The following is a 21397-nucleotide window of genomic DNA, read 5'->3' as shown; positions in this document are numbered from 1 at the left end:
CCTGAGAAGTATCTACAGCAGAAAGCGAACATCTTCTTAAAAGACTTCTTAATGGGCACTCGACTAGATAAGCGCTTGCGATGAGCAGCTATGCGCAGCTATCTACGAAGTGATTTGTTATTCCATATATTGTGGGTAGAACTATAGGACGGAAACGTGTGCTTGTGAACAATCTGTTGAAAAGTAAACTCCTGCAAGTGAACTGTCCATTGCCACGTTATCTTTGTTTTTTGTTTTAGTTTGCTATACGTGCTTTATTTTCTTGTTCATTTTTGTTTTTCGGGCAACCACTTTTGTTTTTTGTTGCAGAACTAATATAGGAATTTAGTAGCCGAGATGATATAAATCTAAACATCTCCACAGCAAGCCAGCAAGAACAGTACAGAGATAGGAAGCTGAATTGTCCGCGTTATCGTCGGTCTTTAATTTAATTTGAGTGTCTTTAATCAGAGAGTCCTTAATGATCAACTGCAGAAGGGAGCGCATTTGTGGAGATTTGTCCGCGATTATGAGCAGCGCCGTGGCCTGCGTTCCTTCTTTTATCCCGTCTTTTAGCGCCGCTTTCTACTCTCGATAATGAGTTCATCCACATTACGCCAAGCAGCTTAAAAGACTAAGTATTGAAGCAACGTGTTTACTGTATAAATTTTTAAAATTTTCGAGCTTCGAGAGAAAAAAAAGCACATACGCGCTAGGAGTTTTTGCGTGCATAGGACAGACGTAGTTTTCGGTCACCTAGCCATACGCGGCTTCCATGTGAAACTGAAATTACAGCTGCTCAGCTCTTGACAGCTGAGGTATAACTTAAGGGTAATTGCGTTCCCGACATTTAGAGGTTTCACGTTTCCTTTATTTAGCAACGAGCGATCTAGCGTCGACGACATGACTGTTTGCACAATAGACCGAAAGTTCTTTTCTTTCCCCCCTTCTCTATCTTTCGACTGAACCGAATTGTGTTCATCCTTGTTATATTTTCCAATAGCGCCTACCTGCTATTGTAATTCAAGAAAGCTCTCGGATTACGACAGGGACTTCTCGGTTATGCAAAGCTGTATATCACGTTCCAGAATATTAACGTCTGTCTCTTTTGCGAAGGTCTCTATGCACGACTATCACCGATCCTTACATTTGCTTTTGTGTCCTATCCTACCGCGTAGGCCATGCTGCGCTGCACGGTATTCAGTAATAAAATGTCAATTCAGCAGTGTTTTCGTAAGGTCATGAATAAGGTGTGTCGCGTACGATCGGTGCACAAAAGGATGCTGTGAAAATACGGCAAAATCAGTTTAGAGTATGAGGAAATATCGGGGCGCCTGACCTGCCCTGCAAGAGGGGTGAAAGAGCCCCGCCTACGGTGTAGTCAATCCGTGGGACCTACTACACAGTGAATATAAATTAACTTCAGACTTCTCGCAATATTGCTCAAATCTTTTCAAATGTATATCGCTGATTGAAATATTTGAAACTTACACGTGCTCCCCATCCTACACTATTGATATAATACCTTCGCTTGGCCTTTTGCAAAGCACGAAATTACAATTACGATTGAAATAGCTCGGAAGGGGGACATATGATTCCAAAATTTCCAATAAAAACCCGTCATATGACCTGAATGTACCTGCTTAATAAATCAAATAGTTCTGAGTTCAGTGTACGAAAGAATGTTGCTTAACTTAAACTCTTCGAAAACATTCAACAGGAATCTGTATATTAACATGAAAATGTATGTTATACGCGCAACTTGTAGGAATTGGTGCTATTTGTGGAAACGTGTAGCAATCTTAGTGAGCAGTTAGAAGATGTTGTTCCATTAGGAAGCAGTACTTTTCTTCCCCTTCTAAAATTATTAGCCACTATATAAGCAGTTTGGCGAATTTTTAATGGAGGGCCTCGCATGCCCGCCGCGGTATAGCATAGTGTAAGGTCAGCGTTGCTAAGCAAGAGGACTTGCGTTAGATTCCAGATCAAACATGAAATCCTCCGAGTACTTAGATTTCGTACACGTTAAGGAAACCCTGATGGCTAGAATTTCAACCCAGAGTTCCCGATTACGGGGTGCCTTATTATCATATCGTGGTTCTGGCACTTGACACCCCAGAATTTAATGATTTAATTTGTATTGAAAGAAGGCTCTCGTATCGCATCAAGAGCGCCATCACCAAACTAGCGTTCAAATGACCTATACGAAATATTTATTACGATAAAACGTGCGAAGTTTCGTCATTATCATAATTGTCTTTTTACTTTCTTTAATAAAGGGCTGGTAGCAGTTTTCAACATGACCATTGTTTGGCGCTTTTCACCTCGAGATTTGTGCGAATGAGAAAACGTGTATTTCTCGATAAACTGGTTCGACGGTGGAACTTGCAAATCAAGCAGCGACGAAGTAGGCTAGGCACCGACTGTACGTATCAGTTAGTTTCTTTCAAGTTCGAAGACCACAAAACAGAATACTAATGCTGACTTTGTCGCGCGCGCCACATTTGTACACCCGACTACACAAAGAAGCTATAGGATACATTTCAGGTTGCATAACGCAGCTTGCAACATGATCACCGCAAAATGTATCTTCAGACACTCGATAAAATGCAGCATCCACGAAACATGATTCAGGCAGAAGCAAGTTGTACAAGTCACTTACGTGACTGTCCGTAGTTCTTGGATCTTTCGTAAGTTCTTTTAAGGCGCGAAATTCGCGCGTTTTTTAGTTCGGATGCTAGACATGGTCCCAGTACTTTTTTCATTCTTTATTGTTTTTGTTTTGCTTGTGTTTGTGCCAGCGCGCCTAATCTATTCAATACTGGACTACCAGAATGTAAGTTATGAAGCTTTATTTTGCGAGTAGCCGGATTTTCTTCACAAAATTTTCATTGCCGATTATCGAAGTTCGCCATTTCGTCCGCCATGGTGGTCTAGTGGTTATGGCGCTCGACTGCTGACGCGGTGGTCACGGGATCGAGTCCCGGCCTCGGCGGCTGCATTTTCGATGGAGATGAAAAATGCTTGAGGCCCGTGTACTTAGATTTAGGTGCACATTAAAGAACCCCAGGTGGTCGAAATTTCCGGAGCCTTCCACTACGGTGTCCCTCATAATCATATCGTGGTTTTGGGACAGTAAAACCCCAACAGTTATTATCATTAAGTTCGCCGGTTCTGATGACCCGGAGGAGGCGGTCGCTAGGCACCACCTGACAGGCATTCTACCTCCATAACCAATGAAGAATAAAGTTTTCACTCCCTCAAACCTTATGGTTTACATTAGTATGCGAGAGTGGGCGCACTCCAAGTGGATTCACTTTGGCAGGTTGCGTTCTCAGTCTAATTGCACCTGCGTACTTAGCGTGCTGCGGGAAAGCAGGCACTGTTGCCTAACGCCTCGGAGTGCATTAAGGCGGCAGCGTTTCGAGATTGACGATATTCCAATGCCAAGTGGACCGGTGGCAACCTAGCCATTAGTGCGCCAGGAATTATTGATAATGAGAATAAGGCTTAGGTGACTGCCCCAAGTATGCAACTTTCCTCATTCGCTGGCTCCCTATAGGCTAGAGCAACCGTTGAAGTTTCGTTAGCTGAAGTTTCGTCAGGCGTCCAAGCAGACCCCTCTGTGGTCTTGAGAGCTCGTGATTGGTAATCAGTATTGGGGCGCAATAACCAGCTGTTCGGCATCGAGAACGCGCAGTGTTTACACACAGATGCTGAAGCCTTAAGTACACGAACGTATAATTTCCATCTAGGTTCACTCGTGTGCTCGGTCATCCATTTTACGTCAGCGAGAGCGGCGACTCGGACTCTCGATGAACGGTTGCAGACCAATCTAGGATTGGCGTAGGTTGCGCGGGGGCGGTGGTTCTACCCCGCCTTGAAATTTTTAATTTCGCATGTGTATACCAATATGCTCGCACCATACAAACACACGCACGAACGTGCGTAAAGTGTGATTGAGCCCCTCCCGAAAAATATTTCTAGCTATGCCCTCGCAATGTAGACAGAAATATTAAAGCTCAGTGTGTTCTGAAAGACGTTGATTGGTATAAATCTCGGCTTTTTGGTTTTTCGAGGCATTATGTATTATATAAAGGTCACAGCCGCAGGCACATGGCCGAGTTGTTTAAGGCAGCGCGCTGCGGAGCGAGAGGTCGAAGGTTCGAATCCAGGTGGTGCGCTTCGGAAATTTGTTTTCTTTGTGGCTTTTATCTCCCATCTTCGCCCGTGACAATATATACATACGTATACATATCCGGGACATGACGGCGTCGACAGACGGCCACGGCAAAAACCAGCCGAGAGTGTCCATGTAATTGCTATCGCAATAATATTGGGACGGTGTGCTTGCGTTTTGTGCATTTTTCTGGAAGACGTATTTGTTTCATATAATAAAGGCGATTCAAACTATTTATGCATATATGTATGCAGACTGTTTCATGGCTGGTGTGTAATATCTTGCCTTCATGTCCTGACTGTCCTCGCTCGTTCACGCCGTGTACCATGTTTTGTGACATATTGTGTGGCGTTACCTTTTTTTTTTCCTTTTTCCTTCAGTTTGCATGCTAATCGACAAGGAGTATCGAATGCCGCCTAAGGTTACAAAATTTTCCAACGCAGTTGCGCCAATAAAAATGAACAATACAAAATAGAGCAACCCAGGAAAGACATGAGGGAAGGTGCCCGTGCCGTCTCCCTTCCATATTTCCTTGTTTTGTTTTATCTCGACCTCAAAGCATTTAAAGCCAAAAGCTAAACATACTATTGGTCTTAAAGATATAAAAAGAATACGTATGTCGCATTAGTGTGCACATTAGGGAATAATATTGCACATTGGGAACGCCAGCAGAACTCCGTTGCAAACGATTAATCTAGCGCCACGCGGACCACTTTCAGTGATTCGTCTAAGCTTTATTTCTCCACTATATAAGTTTCAAGGCTGATGTATGAGAACGTGATTGGCATAGAAATGACGTAAGCCGATGCTGTATTTAAACTGCAGTAATCACAATTGCTATCGTGTAGCGCCTACGTCTCATACCATCGCCGCTGAACTTACAGTCGTGTACAGTTTCCAATGTAGAAAGCAAATTGGAACAAAGCTCAGTCATTCCAGTGAGACTGAATGACGAAAAAGAGAATGTTGGTACTGCAGCAGCGGATAGCCAACGCAGACAATGATAGCAACCTCTAAGCCATCTTTAGCCATTATTATCCGTCATTTAGCGAACACCAACCAACACTATATTTGACATTATCCTTAATTTAGCCGAAAATAGCCAAGATCAGTAAGGGCTAACTGATCCTCTCAGTGTGCAAGTGAACGGGGTAGTTCCGATCGCGTGGTTTAGAGAGACGCCTCATTAGAGGGCACTGTCATCGCAGGGTACGGGTGGAAATGTCCAATAAAGCCAATGCCTTAAAAAATATAACAATAAGCATTTCCTTGAAGGAGTGGAACATATCAGAAAGAAACAGAAAGTGCAATCGACCATAACCGACCACGATTCGCGGCAGTTCTCTTCGTTCCACGCGATCACTGCTGAGATAATTAATCCGACGCGTAATGACTTTCGGTGCTTGTGTGCTCGTGTGCCTCGGGAATTTCGTCTTATTTCGTAGCGCCGTCACATAATTATGAATCCATACCAGCTCTCTCATTCGTCAGTCCCACTTAACGAGATAACGACAACGCGTTATTAACTTTCGCTGAAGCTACGTAAGACAATTAATCACACGGTGATTAGCACATCCTAGCAGGAGACTCGCGGCCTCTTTTGTACAAGTGGCCTTACAACGGAAGGTAAGGAACGAGGTTGCAAAAAGAAAATGTTAACTAATGGTCGCGTAATTAATTAGCTGAAAACGAACGGACATTTACGTATTAATGGAATAGAAAGCGAAGCTTGGCGTTTAGTCTCTGCCGTTGATAATGAGTAACCGTATATATAGCCGGCGGGAGTAACTGACTAGACGAGAAGTGCAATTAGGAGAGATAGTTAGTTCTACCAATTAGATCGCTAAAGTTAAGTCGATCAGGTTGCTGGGTGGCTGATAATGAAACACCTCTTTGTACAAGCTTTCGTCCGTGTTAGCTCGTAGTACAGACGCTGCATTCAACTTGTCGTGCGTTGGAACTTTTTATTTATTTATTTATTTAGAATACCTCACAGAACTTCCGAAGAAGCATTGAGTGAGGGGGGTACAGAGCAATGAGTAACAAAAGAAAACTAAGCACAGGCAATCTATACAACATGTACATATTTCGCCGTGAAATTCGCAGGCCTAAGGTATTCCTGTCAGCAACTTGTTTCCAATGGGGACACTAACATGAGAAGTCAGCGGAAATGTACCTGGGTGATATGTGTATTTATGTGTGAGATGTTAAATTTAGGCCTAAAGTTCACGTCGATAAGTCACAGCGATAAGTCACATCATCATGACGTCACAGATCGCAAATATTTGTCACGTCATGACGACGTAACATGATGACGTAATCACATGTCATCCTCGCTTTGCACTGCCACCGTGATCGGTGAGTCGATCACGGAGGCAGTGCCAAACCAGGTGAGGTGTAAAAAGCTTGCAGTGCCTCTGATCCCGGAGGCAGTGTTAAACCACGTTAGGTCCAGAAAGCTTTCGGAAGGGTGCGGGGGAGGAATAACACGTCGACTGTACGAGGCTTGGGCTAAAGCCGCCACCTCGCGGTGTAAGGCGTTGACAAAATTACACTTCATTTGGAAACGCGCTGAATGTGGCGGCCGTAGCAACAGTGCAACGACACGGCGCGTTGCCGGAGCTAATTTCTTGCATTACTGCATGCATTACTTCACTCAACCACTCGCAGAAGGCGACACCACCCTGCGCACCAAGAGCACTGTAAGAGGAAAGTGTGAGACATAAAAGGCGCGTTCGTGAAGCCTTCTGCATGTGTGAAAAAAAAGGTGACCGCGGCGCGGTGGTTAGAGCGTTCGTCACCTATTGTCGCGGACCGAGAAGTCGTGGGTTCGACTCCCGTTTAGGGACGCTTTTTCTTCCCATCTGATCGTGTGCATTTTGCTGAAGTATTTCAGTGACGAAAATGCGCCATGAACGTCTTGGCGGACCCCGGCATAAAACACTTTCGTGTCAAAATTACCAGAAAATGTGGAAGTGTGAAGATCGTTTTTGTCTTCAATCACCCAACGGTTCGAAACGCTTTACAGTATAGACCACGAAACGAAGCCCGCATTAATTGCAGTTAGGAACAAATATTGTGGGCATTTATCAGGCAGTTTATAATCTGTGCATTATCATCGTTAGATGGAGTCCTTCGTCTGCATCGCTTGTGAGGACCCATCTTGATACTGTTCTGTGCCTCGAGTGTGAACGGTACGGCACGTCTTCATGGGGTATTAAGAGCGTGTCAAATACTACGTCACAAGGGGCGGAGGTTTCTCCGCGATCCCTCGTCCTGTACTCGGCCGCTCTACTTCCTGGAGATTCGCTCAGGACACCGTTTGTGACAGCTTTCCGTTTGTACCAGCTGTGCCAGCTGTCACATCTTCACTGCAAAGTCCAGCGAACAAATGGGGATCGCGATGGGGCCCGCTGACAATCGAACGTGGAGGAGCTGCGGCAGTGGGAACCGAGATGGCAGATGAAGAAGTTCCCGACAGATGCTCACAATATTATTAAATGTGTACGTAACATTGTCGTTGATGCAGCGCTCAGACTTTTTATCAGCCTATTGTGTTATGCATTTAGGCTACAGCATTAGTTGGACAAACAAGATACATTGGATACACCCCAGAGATAGAGAAATCGAGGGAAAAAGTGAATCTGTTGTTTTCAGAGCAAGTACCAGCGGAACCACAAAGGAAGAAGAAGCGTCAGCAAGCACGAGATGAAGAAACCGGGACGTTAGACTGTTAGCAGGGTCTTGATGGCCTCAGTCAGTGTAAATAAAAGCCTTTCTGAAATATATCGACGGAATCGAGTGATTCGATCTTTAGCTGCTCTACGTCACATCCCAAACAAATCCAAGAATAAATATAGAGAGTCACCTTTTAGTGCAACCCCGTTTTGCTAGAAAAAATCCTTTGAAATTGCCTCGTACTTGAGATACGTATTTTCGAACACGAACGCTTCAGGAAATCTAGGACTCGCGTGTTCCGGGAAAGTACACGAGCATCTCTGAGATTAAACCGAACGGAAGCGTCTCAATATTGCTTGGATCGAGCTTCCAAATTTTGCTGGGCGTTCTTGTTTTTTTTTTCCTTAAAATTGTTGTCAAAGGTAGCTGCTACAACCCGTTTATGACACCTTGATTATTACATGGTTAAGTATAATATTGACAAATAATGAGTAAGATAACGCAGGCTGCACTTTAAATATCCGCCTGCGCGGTCTCATACAGGGAACTTAGTTGGAGAAACGTGAAAATTCTCCGATTTTGCGACTTCCTTCCTGCTTAGTCTTTCGCGCTTGAAATCAGTAATACGAGCTTCTCAGTGGCAGTTTCCTGTTTCCGCTTTCGAAAAACGGTTTCCGGGAGCACAAAGAGGAAGTCCAACCGCATCGCCGCCACGTGCAGAGAAGTAACGACAAACAGAATCTCCCTGAGACGATAGCTCCCGATGATTAGTGAAAAAGCTGGCATTGTTCCCGCTTAGAATACGGAAGCACGAGTGCAGAAGTAACAAGCATTCCAAAGAGAGAGGCGGGATTACACGTGGATAAAGCTGTCGACGGCTGGCTGCTAAATTGAAATGGCAAGTGTAACGATGGAGCGGCAATTCCGTACTTTTCAAGTCACAGCGAGAAGGCGCTGTTTTAATTGAACACAATGGGAGCACGAAGTCCGGGACCCCAATTAGCACTTGCGACGTTACGCTGGCAGCGAATGCACGTCTCAAGCGTGCTCGTACTTCGACGAAACGGTACTTACCTCATTCCATTATTTTGCTTTTGTGCCGATCGGCGAGGACATGTCCAGGAGTTCATTAATGCTCCAAAAGCCGAGTCTTCGAGGAGGTCAAACCAGGTTCGAAGCTTCGTGAAAAGCGCCTTACTCTCAGCTAAATTGTTTTAGGAATTCGGGAATTCCAACGGTGTCCCGGAATTCAAGACTCGCGGGATAAAACTAAGCGCAAGCGACGAGTACGAAAGCAAGCCTGTGACTGACACACACACACACACACACACACACACACACACACACACACACACACACACACACACACACACACACACACACACACACACACACACACACACACACACACACACACACACACACACACACACACACACAATTACTTTTTTAAAAGCATACATTAAAATGGATAGGAGCTGCATTTATCAAGAATTTCGCTTGAACTGATTCTTTCGAATTCGTATTTGATAATTTCGGTCATTCTTTTACTCATCTAAACAACAAAGAAACTGAGAACGCAGTTTCTAAATTTGTCACTCACCTCTCGCAAAAGGGGAATATAAACCCTGTCTTCTTTTTCATCGCGATCTCCCTGCGTATAAAAAATGAGTACGGACATCGTGAGCTTTGTTTAAGATTTCATTCGAGGCTGTGAACGTAGATTTTGTGCACTATAAAAGCTCTACCAATTGAGCCAAAATCATTTTTCTTTATTCTACAATAGCCTAATATATGGGAAGCAGACTTCTACTCCAGTGCTCATTTCTTCTTTTTCCGTCAAGTTAAGAGGAGACTCGAGTAACACGTCATAGTAGATATGGAAGAGTAACCGTGCACCTTGAGTAGGATTTTGTACTAAGAAGGATTTAGCGGTGGGATTCTCCTTCGAAGCGGCCTGTGCGCTTTCAGAACTTGGAAATCAGCACAGCAACGGAGGAAGTTATAAAACTGCGAACAGTGCTGCTGTGGCTCTTGTTTTCCTTAATCATCGCACTTTTAATTTTTTTGTTTTTTTCTTCGTATGAGTTCTTTTGCGAAATGATGTATATTACACCGCGTCTATTCATACCTGAAATATTCTTTTGCAGCAGTTTTAACAGCGGAGGAGTTTAAGCCGACCGTTTGTCGTGCAGAGCGAACGGAATACGAATCATCATCATGAACCGGCACGCGCTCTCTTCATCCTCTTCTTCATCGTGGTCGTCTTCTTCATCTTCTGCTTCGCTCTCAGAACACGTGCGCCGATTTCTCCGAAGCGGGATGCAATAACTCTGTTGGGCGACAGAACGAGTCCAGAAAGAGAGAAAGAGAGAGAGAGAAAGAGAAATAGATTAATTCTTGGGAAACAGTTTCTTGGCGAGGCGAGATTCGAACCCGCGTACCCATGACCTGAAGGCGAGCGTCGTAACCACTCGGCTATGCAGGTACGGTAGCAGGGCATAGCATATCCTTGTATAGTATAGTGAAACAAGGGGGTGGGAAAGGGAAGTGAGGGAAAGGAGGAGGGAACGGAGGAGGGAAAGGAGGAGGGAGAACGATACAGAGAGAGGGAGAGAGGGAGAAAGAAAGACATAGAAAGAAAGAGAAGCTTTTTGGTTCGTCAGACTTTCTCTTTCTTGCCTTTCTTTCGCTCTCTATTTCTTTCTTTCTTTCTTTCTTTCTTTCTTTCTTTCTTTCTTTCTTTCTTTCTTTCTTTCTTTCTTTCTTTCTTTCTTTCTTTCTTTCTTTCTTTCTTTCTTTTTCCTTCCTCTCCTTGTATTTCTCTCTCTCTTTCTTTCTAGGCTATGCTTTACTCTCTCCCCTCCTTTCCATCCTCCTCACCCTTACTTCCCTCTCCCCCTTTCCCACACCCTTGTTATACTGTACTGTACAAGGCTATCCTATGCTCTGCCCGCGTGCCTGGATAGCCGAGTGGTTACGACGCTCGCCTTCGGATCGCGGGTACTTGGGTTCGAATCCCGCCTCGCCAAGGAAAATTTTCGCCAAGAATATATCTCTTTCTATTTCTTTCTCTCTCTCCTCCCCTCGCCCATCAGAGTTATTGCATCCCACGCCGGACAAGTCGGCGCACGTGTTTTGGGAGTGAAGCTGGAAGATGAAGAAGAGGACGAAGAGAGGGCGTGTCGGTTCATGATGATGTAGTTTTCTGTTCGCTATGCAAGATTAACGGTCAGCTTAAGCAGCTCCGCTGCTAAAGATGTAAGAAAGAAAGAAAGCAAGCGGCCCAAACGCGAAAAAATGGGACCCTACAGTGAGCTGAACTTTCAAGGCTAAGCTTTCTTTTTATACAAACCGCCAAAAAATTGAGTACCTCGTATTGTGCAAAGGGAAATCTAATTATAAACAGCGTCTCAGAAAAGTAATATGCGCCTTCGACGTGTGGGATGCACAGATGACGCTATATTGTCAATGTTCCAAGTACGTGTTTCATTTGCTAAGTGCAGAGTAGTGTCTCTTGTGCTTTCACGATGCAAACAATGGTGCCATGTATGGTCTTACTCAGACGACAGTATACTGGGAAAAGATATATGCGTTTTCTCTCTCTCTCTCTCTTTCCTTCGCTCCAGGTCAAGTAAAAGAGGCGACGCCAAGGAGTCCTAGAGTGAAGCCGCAGCGACCGTTGAATGCATCACTTGCAAGTCCTGCTGTTCGTGGTTTTTCGTGAATGTAAGTTGACACCGAATCTCTGGGTGCCGTGGGCAGTTAAATATACGCCTCGACCTGTACCGTGTAGGCGCTGAAGTGAGCAAGCACAGATAGTGATATATAGAAGTAATGGATGAGAACAGAAACGTGCGCGGGGTTCTCGGTTAGTGGGGTGGCAAGTTTGACCACAACTCCCCCCATCCACTCCCCATACTGGTCCATTCCAAGACGAAACAGGGATGCAAAAAATAAAAATTTAGCGACGATGTGCTTCATATAACGGCCTCAATTTGGTACCCTGCTTTTCTGGGGCAAATGAGGGTTCTTGGAATGCACCCTCAGGGATCTTCGGCCACCATTATTGCCAAAAATCTGCACTGTCATAAACCTTGCCGTTTAAACAACGGCGCTACAGATCCGCCATTGTGTGTTAGGGTACGGCAGGGCTCCGTGTTTTCGGAGTTTGTTTTCCATGAAATTGGGAGGGCGTTTTTCGGAGTTTATTTCTCTGGCGGCAATTCGCCGTTTATCGTAATGTATATTTTTCACATCCTGAATTCTCCGAAATTCGGAGTTCAATTTCGCATTGTTCCCAATACTCCAATACCTTAAATGAAATTATATCTGAACAGGAAACATAAGAACACACGAAGCGTACTTTAGTTGTCTGGAAGGTTTGAGCGCGCGCGCGCACGCACGCACGCACGCACACACACACAAACACACACACACACACGCACACGCACACACACGCACACACACGCACACGCGCACACACACACACACACACACACACACACACACACACACACACACACACACACACACACACACACACACACACACACACACACACACACACACACACACACACACACACACACACACACACACACACACAGAGAAGGTCAAATATTTCAATGCAAAAACGTATTACAGTGCGTATTGCAACCTCAAAGCTTGTAATAGACGCAAACGTACTTTACGAATTCCGTATAATTGATGTCGTCTGTTGGGGGACCCTACATACGGTGACGTCTCTCGCTCCGTGCGCGACAAGCCACTTGTTAAATGTGCGATGGGTGTGGTCTACGAGATACTGTTGAAAGTTTATCTGCCAAACCGGCCGATGTATCAATGACCGCTTGGAACATGCCCTTTCGATAAAAAACAGGGTCATATTGGCCGTTAAAAACGGAGTTTATCGGATAAATTTGAATTGTCAAAAATTTTGCCGGTGAGTGTTGATCGGATCTGCCCCCCTGTGTATGGTCCGCTTTGTATGCTTGATCATATACGCGTAGTATGCTTTTGGTGACTCTTCTATATGTCAGTAGCAGATGAAGCAACTGACTCTTCTTCCTGACGCCCACTGTTTAGTTCTCGGGTCAATGTATGACCGTTACGCTACAATGCAACGCATCATCGCGTTTGCTGATCAACCAATATTTTTACTTTTGTGCTGGAACGCTTGCAATTTTTTCAGCTCAGTCCCATTCCTGGCCCGTGCCTCCTTACGTCAATGCCTTCGAGCGTCATGTGCGAGAAAATTGGCAGAGACAATGGTGACGACGACCTTAACAGAAATGACGCGTCAATACAGCAGGCTTTGGCGTGCTTTTTGTACTTCCTGCAAACATGTGACATGCGTTGTTCATCATAAGCTGTAAGTGGAAATAGAAGTGTTCACCGTGGAAGCGTACGAGCCTTTATGAAGGCGTGGCACCATGGCCTCGAGTGCTTCGATAAAACAGCAGGATGATGGATACAGAACTCAGTGACCAATGTTAAAGACATAAATAAGTCGCTTTAAGGAGTACTCACTGATCGTAAACAATGAAAGGTCATTTCTCTTCGACAAGGAGTGTGTGAAAAACATCAACAAAAAAAGAAAGAGAGAGAGAATAAGAATAAAATAAAGGCAGGGAGGTTAACTAGGGCTGAGCCCGGTAGGGAAACCCTGCACTGGGTAAGAGGGAATGAAAGTTAGAAAGGAGAAGAGAAGATGACCATTCTACACAGGACAATGTTTATTGACCTTAATAAAGTGATACACATCTGCAACAGAAGGATCAGTAGCGACCAATTCTGTTTTTTTTTTTTTATTCTGGATAAAGTAGACAACGTTTTGCTTCGAGAGAGCATAAGCATTGGGGAAAGCAAACGGCCCTAGTGGCGTGGCAGGAAAACAATTGCTACGCATTTGAAAGGCAAAATAAACGGTCCCTCCTTTGACGTACGGCAGGGACGACTCGTCTAATGCAAACAGTCGTAGTTGTCATTTCTAGGCAAAGTACACAGCTCTGGAAGTATGTTTGGCCTCTCTGCGTAAACAAGCATTTGTTGCAGTCACAACTGATTTTTGTGGGACACATGCACTTGGGCCTATGTTTACTGTTAGGAACTCATCGGTGAATATTGAACATACCGGAGAAGTACGCACAACCATTTTCTGACGAATAACAAGTTCTCATGTTTGTCTTGCGCTTCAGGGATGACGCAGGCGTTTTGTTTTGTTTTTAAAAAAAGTAATTCCTATATAATCTTAATGATTACTCTGTTCATATAAGCGGAGACACCCACGACTCTACATTCAATATAATGGGAAAAAAATCTGGATGTTACAACAGTTCAACAGTTGATATATTATGCCAGAACATATACACACAATCATCATCATCATCATCATCATCATCAGCCTGTCTACGCCCTCTGCAGGGCAAAGGCCTCTCCCATCTTCCGCCAATCAACCCGGTCCTGTGCTTTCTGCTGCCACGTTATACCTACAAACGTCTTAATCTCATCTGCCCACCTAATTTTCTGTCTCCCCCTCACGCATTTGCCATCTCTTGGAATCCAGTCAGTTACCCTTAACGACCACCGGTTATCCTGCCGACGTGCTACGTGCCCGGCCCATATCCATTTTTTTCTTCTTGATTTCAACTATGACATCCTTAACCCCCGTTTGTTCCCTGACCCACTCTGCTCTCTTCCTGTCTCTTAAGGTTACACCTATCATTCTCCTTTCCATCGCTCGCTGCGTCATCCTCAATTTAAGTTTAACCCTCTTTGTAAGTCTCCAGGTTTCTGCTCCGTAGGTAAGTACCGGTAAGATGCAGCTGTTATATACCTTCCTGTTGAGGGATAGTGGTAGACTACCAGTCATGATTTGATAATGCTTGCCAAATGAGCCCCATCCCATCCTTATTCTTCTAGTTATTTCCCTCTCATGGTTCGGCTCCGCGGTTACTACCTGTCCTAAGTATACGTACTCCTTTACAACTTCCAGTGTCTCGCCACCTATCGCAAAGCGCTGTTCTCTGCCAAGATTGTTCCACATTACTTTAGTTTTATGCATACTAATTTTCAGACCTACTCTTCTACTTTCCGTATCCAGTTCAGTAATCGTGAGCTGTAATTCCCGCGTTACTCATCAATGCTATGTCTATGTCATCAGCGAATCGCAGGTTACTGAGATACTCTCCAATTACTCTTATCCCTAATTCTTCCCAATCTAGGTCCCTGAAAACCTCCTGTAAACACATGGTGAATAGCATTGGAGAGATCGTGTCTCCCTGCCGTACGCCCTTCTTTATTGGGATTCTGTCGCTTTTTTATGGAGGACTATAGTGGCTGTGGATCCGCTGTAGATTTCTTCTACGTCGATGCCCTTATTCCAACAAACCCATATACACAATACAAAGAGGCAATATCGGGGATGCGGGCTGGCGCTTAAAAAAAAAACTGTTTTTCGGCTGCGCAGGAGAAGCACGAGGAAGTCGTATATACCCCTATTCAGTCTGCACAAAAGCGTCAAAACAGATCCAGCGTGTCTTCGTTTTCAGCAGACAAAATTCTGCACATAAAAGATAAAAAAGAAAACTGCTGCGCCTCGTAATGCTTGCGCCCCCATGGTGGGTTGTTTTGATTCTTCAAACGCGCGTCATGCCCTAGCATCAATATGTTTTGCAGCTGTTTTGTAACTGGATATGTTTTGTAATTGGATATGTTTTGTAACTGGATCTCGGTCACCTTCAGCTTGACCGCTATTTCTTTTTATATATGTCAAGGTTCTTGCATCAGCAACTCTGGGACGACGTCGAAGTCTATAAATAAAGCTTTTGGGGACGTACTAAACTTAGCAGAGTTTTCGGGTGTAATATTACTATAGAGTGTACTACGTGTTGCTGGGGCTATTCAATAAACATGGGAAATATGTGCGTCGTATAGACGTTCTATTCTTACAGCTTGTGCATTAGGGAGTTTGTATGGATTATTTCATTATTCTTTACCTCCGTGTACTTGTGCTAAATATTTGACTCTGTGGTCATGTATGTGCGTAGACTGTGTACTGTTGAAGTTGTAACGAACTGACTTGTGTAATATAATCGATATTAAATTCACAAGGTATTATGAGGCTAGAACAATCATGCTTATGAATGTACCTGTATGCTACACAGCTAGATCCTTTCCATGCTGGCTTAACCGCCAAACTTGCTGCTGCAGTAGACGGTAGCGCCATATTTATCTCGAGTAACTTTCGCAGGGCATTCTGTACTATGTGGTTGCGCGTAGAATGTATTTTTTTTCGGCGTGTAATTTAGAGTAGCCGAATGAACACTCAGTTTTTTTACAGCGTGAAAAAGGTACCTTAGGCGTGAAAGCTTGCCTTCCATTTAGTATTCGCCCTTAATCAGCTCATACACTTATACTGGAGCAGTATTGAATAGCAGAACCATACAGCTACATTACGCGCCGGACCACGGTATAAGCCGGGTCACGGTATGAGTAAGGGACCTGGGCTCTTTGCAGCAGCGTTTGTTCTGCTTGCTTCCTCTTTGCCACGGAGTCCCCGAAACGCTCTTTTATTTTAGACACGAAGCGATCCCACGTCGTGAGGGTGTCCTCATGGTTCTCATACCATATGAGCGCCGTGTCCTTCAAGAAAAACGCGACGTTGGTCAGCTGAGTTGCCGCGTCCCAATGGTAGCAATTGCTCACCCGTTTGTAGTGTTTGAGCCACTCGTCCACGTCCTCGCCAGATTCGTCCCCGAAAGTACGGGGCTCTATCAGGTGCTGACGCTGCCATGGACCAGCCGCTGCCGAAGCATGTAGTAAAGGTGCCGCTGGAACTGGTGCAGCAACTTCAGCTGCGGGGTTGTGGGTTCTGTTTTCACCGAGAGACATCTCGACCGCCAGCGGTAATGGGGGCAGCCCAGCAATGCGGCGGCTTCGGTGCAGATCAGGCCGTTGCAGAACCTTGCTGCTTGGTTGAATAACCCAGCACCTCCACCACAAAACTGTTACGGTTCAATAGAGGTTAACAATGTTTATTTACAGATGAGGTCAGGCAGTGATAGGCGATGATGGCGTCCTTGTCTTGTCTTGTCGCCTAGATCTTGGCTCATACCCACAAGGGGGATTGGCCACACTGTACTTTATAATGTAAATGGTTTACACAACGCTTGCTAAAAAATAAAAAAAAGAGAGAAATTAGATAAGAACTATAATAACATTCCTTAAAAAAATGAAAAAAAAGTGAAAGGGGCAGAAGCTTTCGATAAACCATAATATATAAACAAATTAGCAAAAATAAAGAAGGGGGTCAAAGAGTTGGATGTAACTGGCGGTACCACTAGCAGCGTATCCTTCCGGTTGCCTGAATGAATTTATGTAGCGTTGACAGAATAACACTGCGGCCCGCACCCAACTGACTGGCTCCAAACGATAAAAGGGTGGGTGTATCAACTGCCAATCCGAGCATGCCAATCGGTCTCTCAAGAATTATTCGGCGCAGTGAGGCGAAACGGCGGCATGTGAGAAGAAAGTGATCTATTGTTTCCGGTTCATTACAAACTGCACATAGGTTAGTTAATGAAAATACTGATTTGTGGAGATAATAATTTAACCGAGGAACTCTACAGCGAAAGCTTGTTAGGGTCACCTCACATTGACGGGAAAGGCAGTTTGCGGTGTTCCATGTGAATTGCAAGTGCCGAAATTCTTCAGATTGTAGGAGCGATGTTTCGTTGATTTTTAAGATTAATAGGCGTTTGAATCGTTCAGCAGTAATAAAAGAAAACTGTGGAGCTACTAGTACCACCGGGAAATTTAACGATGCCGAAGCGAGCGAGTCAGCGGTTTCATGGCGTCCATAGGCCGAACAAGCTAACCTCATCTTCTTTCTCTGCCCAGGATCATAACACGGTCCGGCCCGTACCGTAGCAATACATTCAATCGTACTTTCATACCTTGTTTCCTTCAACCAATCAAACTTTCATTTCTTGTTTAACTAAATAATTACTTAACTAATTAATTAATTATGTATAATTCACTCATTCATTCATTCTTTCCTTGTCTCTTTCCTTCATTGTATATTTCTTCATTAAATAATTAATTAGTTCATTAATACAATAGATTTATGTTTCCGCACTCGTTGAGTCAAGTGCGTCAAATGGGAAGGGTGTGGGCGTGAATAATGATTGCCACGTTATTCAGCGGGACATTAACTCGGCGAGTGCTATAGTTATCCTTTTTCCATAAGACTCCGGTGCGACTAACTACATCGAACCTAAGGAATGAAAATGTCTCTGTAGTCACATGTACATGAACTGCTTCATGTGAGTAGCTTTCAAGATGTAATGTCTATAACAAAGAGCTGCAATCAGGAAAAGAGTTGTGTGCCTGTTTACTGCCTACCATCAATACATCTAGTTTGATCAGCCGTGCCAATAGCATACAAAAGGCTCAGGCGATGCAGCTACAGACCAGGAACACAACGCTAGCACCGGCCATTAGCCGCCCAATGCCATTGCAATCGGTGTTGGCCAAGAGATTAATGAAGAGGCAATGCTTACTGCCAGTTTCTGATGCTTTGTAAATGAGCGCGTTTGTTTCCGAGTCAAGATTAATGTTATGCGTACATTATTGCCAGGCAGAACGATAACGAGACTACACTTGCACAGCAAGTTGTCTGAATATGCAGTGCCGTTGCAAGAAGCAGCAGTTAACGACGCTGGTACAAAAAAAAAAGGCAAGGTCCAACGATCGCAATGTGTAGACACGCGTTAAGCAACTACAGGGTGTCGTGCAGACTACTGTATTTGGCATCGCGCATAGCATATAAGGACACTCACTGAATTCACGTAATCATTTTTTAATTTATATATTAAAAAAAGCATGGGTAGGCTACGTTAGAGCCGGATATGCCATCGACATGATAGGAATATTGAAGAAACACACAAAAGCAAGAACGACCACAAATAATAGAATAAGAAAGTAGAAAAATATTCAGAAGCATCGTGTACATATACGATATGTGGCCTACGAAAGAATGAGCGGAGTCCAAGGGCAGAGTCACATAATTTTGGTACATTAGAAACGTTAATTGCTCATGCTTATTTCTTTTCCATGCTCCATGCTTGTCGAACTTATATCTGATGTTCTCTAACTTAACGCTGGCGTTACCTGTATAGCTGGCACAAATGAACGATCAAATAATGTAAGTTCCATCTATGATTTCAACGAGTAAAAGAGCAACTCTTATATGTACAGAGATACCGACAATCCTCTCCGGGTGTAGGGAGTCACTATATCCGTTACACTGGCGTATTCTATAATCGTGCTGCCGTCCTTTTGGCGTCTTGGGTAATCAGTCGTCCTCGACATTGACAGTCAACAGATATACGCAGCCAATTTTAAAGCCCTAGTTTGTTCTTTATTTCGGCAGCTCGCCATAACAGCTCAAGCTTTCGAATGAAGCGAGGAAACACCACCTCGTGCGAATTGTGAAGTAAGCTCCGCTCTGCTGCGTATATCGAAGAACGGATCTATCGTTTGTCCAGATTTGCACTCTCTCAATTTATTTGACGGTTCGAAGAACGTTTAAACTAGTGGTTCACAGAGCCGACGACAGCAAAATAATTATACAAGAAAAAACACCCTCTCATCAAAAATCGGCTATTCATGAAATAAACGACAGCGTTGACATGTTACATAAGTGTCGTATCTAGAACCGAGAGAAACGATGCAACCGATGCATGGGCACAATTTTCTTTCTTTATTGTCCCCACATGACTATCCTCATCTTGTTTAGTATACAACAATAAGATAACCGTGCAATCGTACGAACGAAGCCACCCGTTCTACAACTGCTAAGTTGTAATCTTCCGTTTCTCTAGCTGAAATACATTATTTATGTTTTTATATCGGTTGAGAACGGTTACTGAGAAATAATTGTTCGTTAGGAGTTATAGGTAACAGCCGCAGAGCTTCCTAACCTTTGTTCGGTGTTCCCTATTCTTTTTAATGACGAAACGGTGACATCATGAAACAGTAGGCCTCGAAAGAGCCGCTATCCCAATACTCAAAAATAGCCGCACTTTCGATGGACGACGGGAGCATCGAAAGCGACAGCATCGTATTAAACAACTACGAAGAGCAAGAAGCGTAGTTTTATCGACCATATAAAATCATTAAGGCGTCCGTGCACAGGCAAATGCAAACAAACACTATTCAAATGAACACTCGCTGTCTCCACGCACACTGGCATAATAAAGCACGCAGGCTGAGCTGACCTTTCGCTCCGCGCTGCATTCCGCTTTAGCGCGCGTTTAGCAGTTGAGATCGTACGACATCCAACATAACATTCGCGTAGAACACAACAACAAAAGATGATCGCACACACCAAAGAATGAAGCACGTGAATACAAATACCACATGCAAGACATTGCCAGTAGACTACACCAAAATAAAGGGGAAAAAAAAAAACTTCGTTGAAGTTCGCATGGTCGTGCAAGCAAGAAATCACTTTCGCCATCATTTCCTGACCGATAGTCCTTCAAAGAGGCTGCGTAAAAGCACGATACGGCGAATGGGGCTACGTGGTTTATGTGCATAATGGACAGACCTCCAAGCGCAACAGAGTACTCACAACGAAAAATGAAAGATTAATGAAAAACTGAAACGCTGCCCTGCCAGTTTTCCGTCCGTTCAATTTCTGCGCGTCCGTTGTTGCAAGTCCAGGTCTTTCCATTATGCATATAATATCGCTGTTGGCGTCGTCGACCGCATTAATAACACGTGGGCGGTACGCTACAAACGTTTGCGCACTATGCGTTAGGTGCACGTTGCAGAACGCATGGTGCTCAAAATTAATCAGAAGTCATTCCAACCAAATCTGTTTTTGTAGTGCGTAATCAGCCAAATTTTAATCATCATCAAATTAGAGAATGTAATTAGGTTATGGTCCCCATCTATTAGAATGATACAAAGTCAAATGCTGTAGCAGGATGTTTTTTTTTACTCCAAGGCTGCGCAGGCTGTCCATCGTGAGCTGGCACAATGAGCTGACGCTAGAGCTCACACCATGAGCTGGCATGCTTTACACCATGAGCTGACATACGAAGCTGTTAAGGCGAAAGCCTTAGATGCCTCATCAAACGCGAAAATTGGCCGTCGGCGTTGGCGCCGTCAGCGTCAACACCAGTGATGCGAAAAAATCATCATGATGATGAGGTCACGATATCTGTGATGTCATGATGGCGTCACGATGTGATGTCATCATGACACACAGATCGCCAAAACGTGTGATGAAATCCCTATGATGTCACAAGGTGACGTCACAGGATGGCGTCATTACACATCGTCACTTGGTCTAAGGTGGGCCGATCACGGAGGCAGTGCAAAACCAGGTGAGGTACAGAAAAGAAGGTGGCTTTCGCCTTCGAGTCCGTCTTAGGCGAATGCATAAGGGGTCCTCTGAGTTTTTGGTTCTTTGCTCTTTACGATGTGCTTCCTAGACAGTCCATTCGTTTAGACCTCACTTCTAAGTATTTTACTTAGTACAGTACA

At 44.3% G+C, this 21397-nt stretch overlaps 1 protein-coding gene across 4 annotated transcripts in view; it reads left to right on the top strand.

The window, feature by feature from the left end:
* Window positions 1–21397, top strand: part of LOC119397576 (relaxin receptor 1) — a 142266-nt gene that overhangs the window by 15929 nt on the left and 104940 nt on the right. For all 4 annotated transcript variants that reach the window (XR_007416599.1, XM_049417125.1, XM_049417124.1 and 1 more), the window contains exon 2: window positions 11467–11566. Coding sequence is in view for 3 of the 4 variants with exons in the window: in XM_049417125.1 (XP_049273082.1) it covers window positions 11524–11566 (43 nt within the window). In the remaining variant the exon portion in view is untranslated. The remainder of the gene's footprint in view (window positions 1–11466; window positions 11567–21397) is intronic.

The sequence above is a fragment of the Rhipicephalus sanguineus genome, chromosome 6 (assembly GCF_013339695.2).
Source record: "Rhipicephalus sanguineus isolate Rsan-2018 chromosome 6, BIME_Rsan_1.4, whole genome shotgun sequence".
Taxonomy (NCBI): Eukaryota; Metazoa; Arthropoda; class Arachnida; order Ixodida; family Ixodidae; genus Rhipicephalus; species Rhipicephalus sanguineus.
Note: the sequence above shows the minus strand (reverse complement) of the source record. Positions and strands in the feature narration are given on the sequence as shown.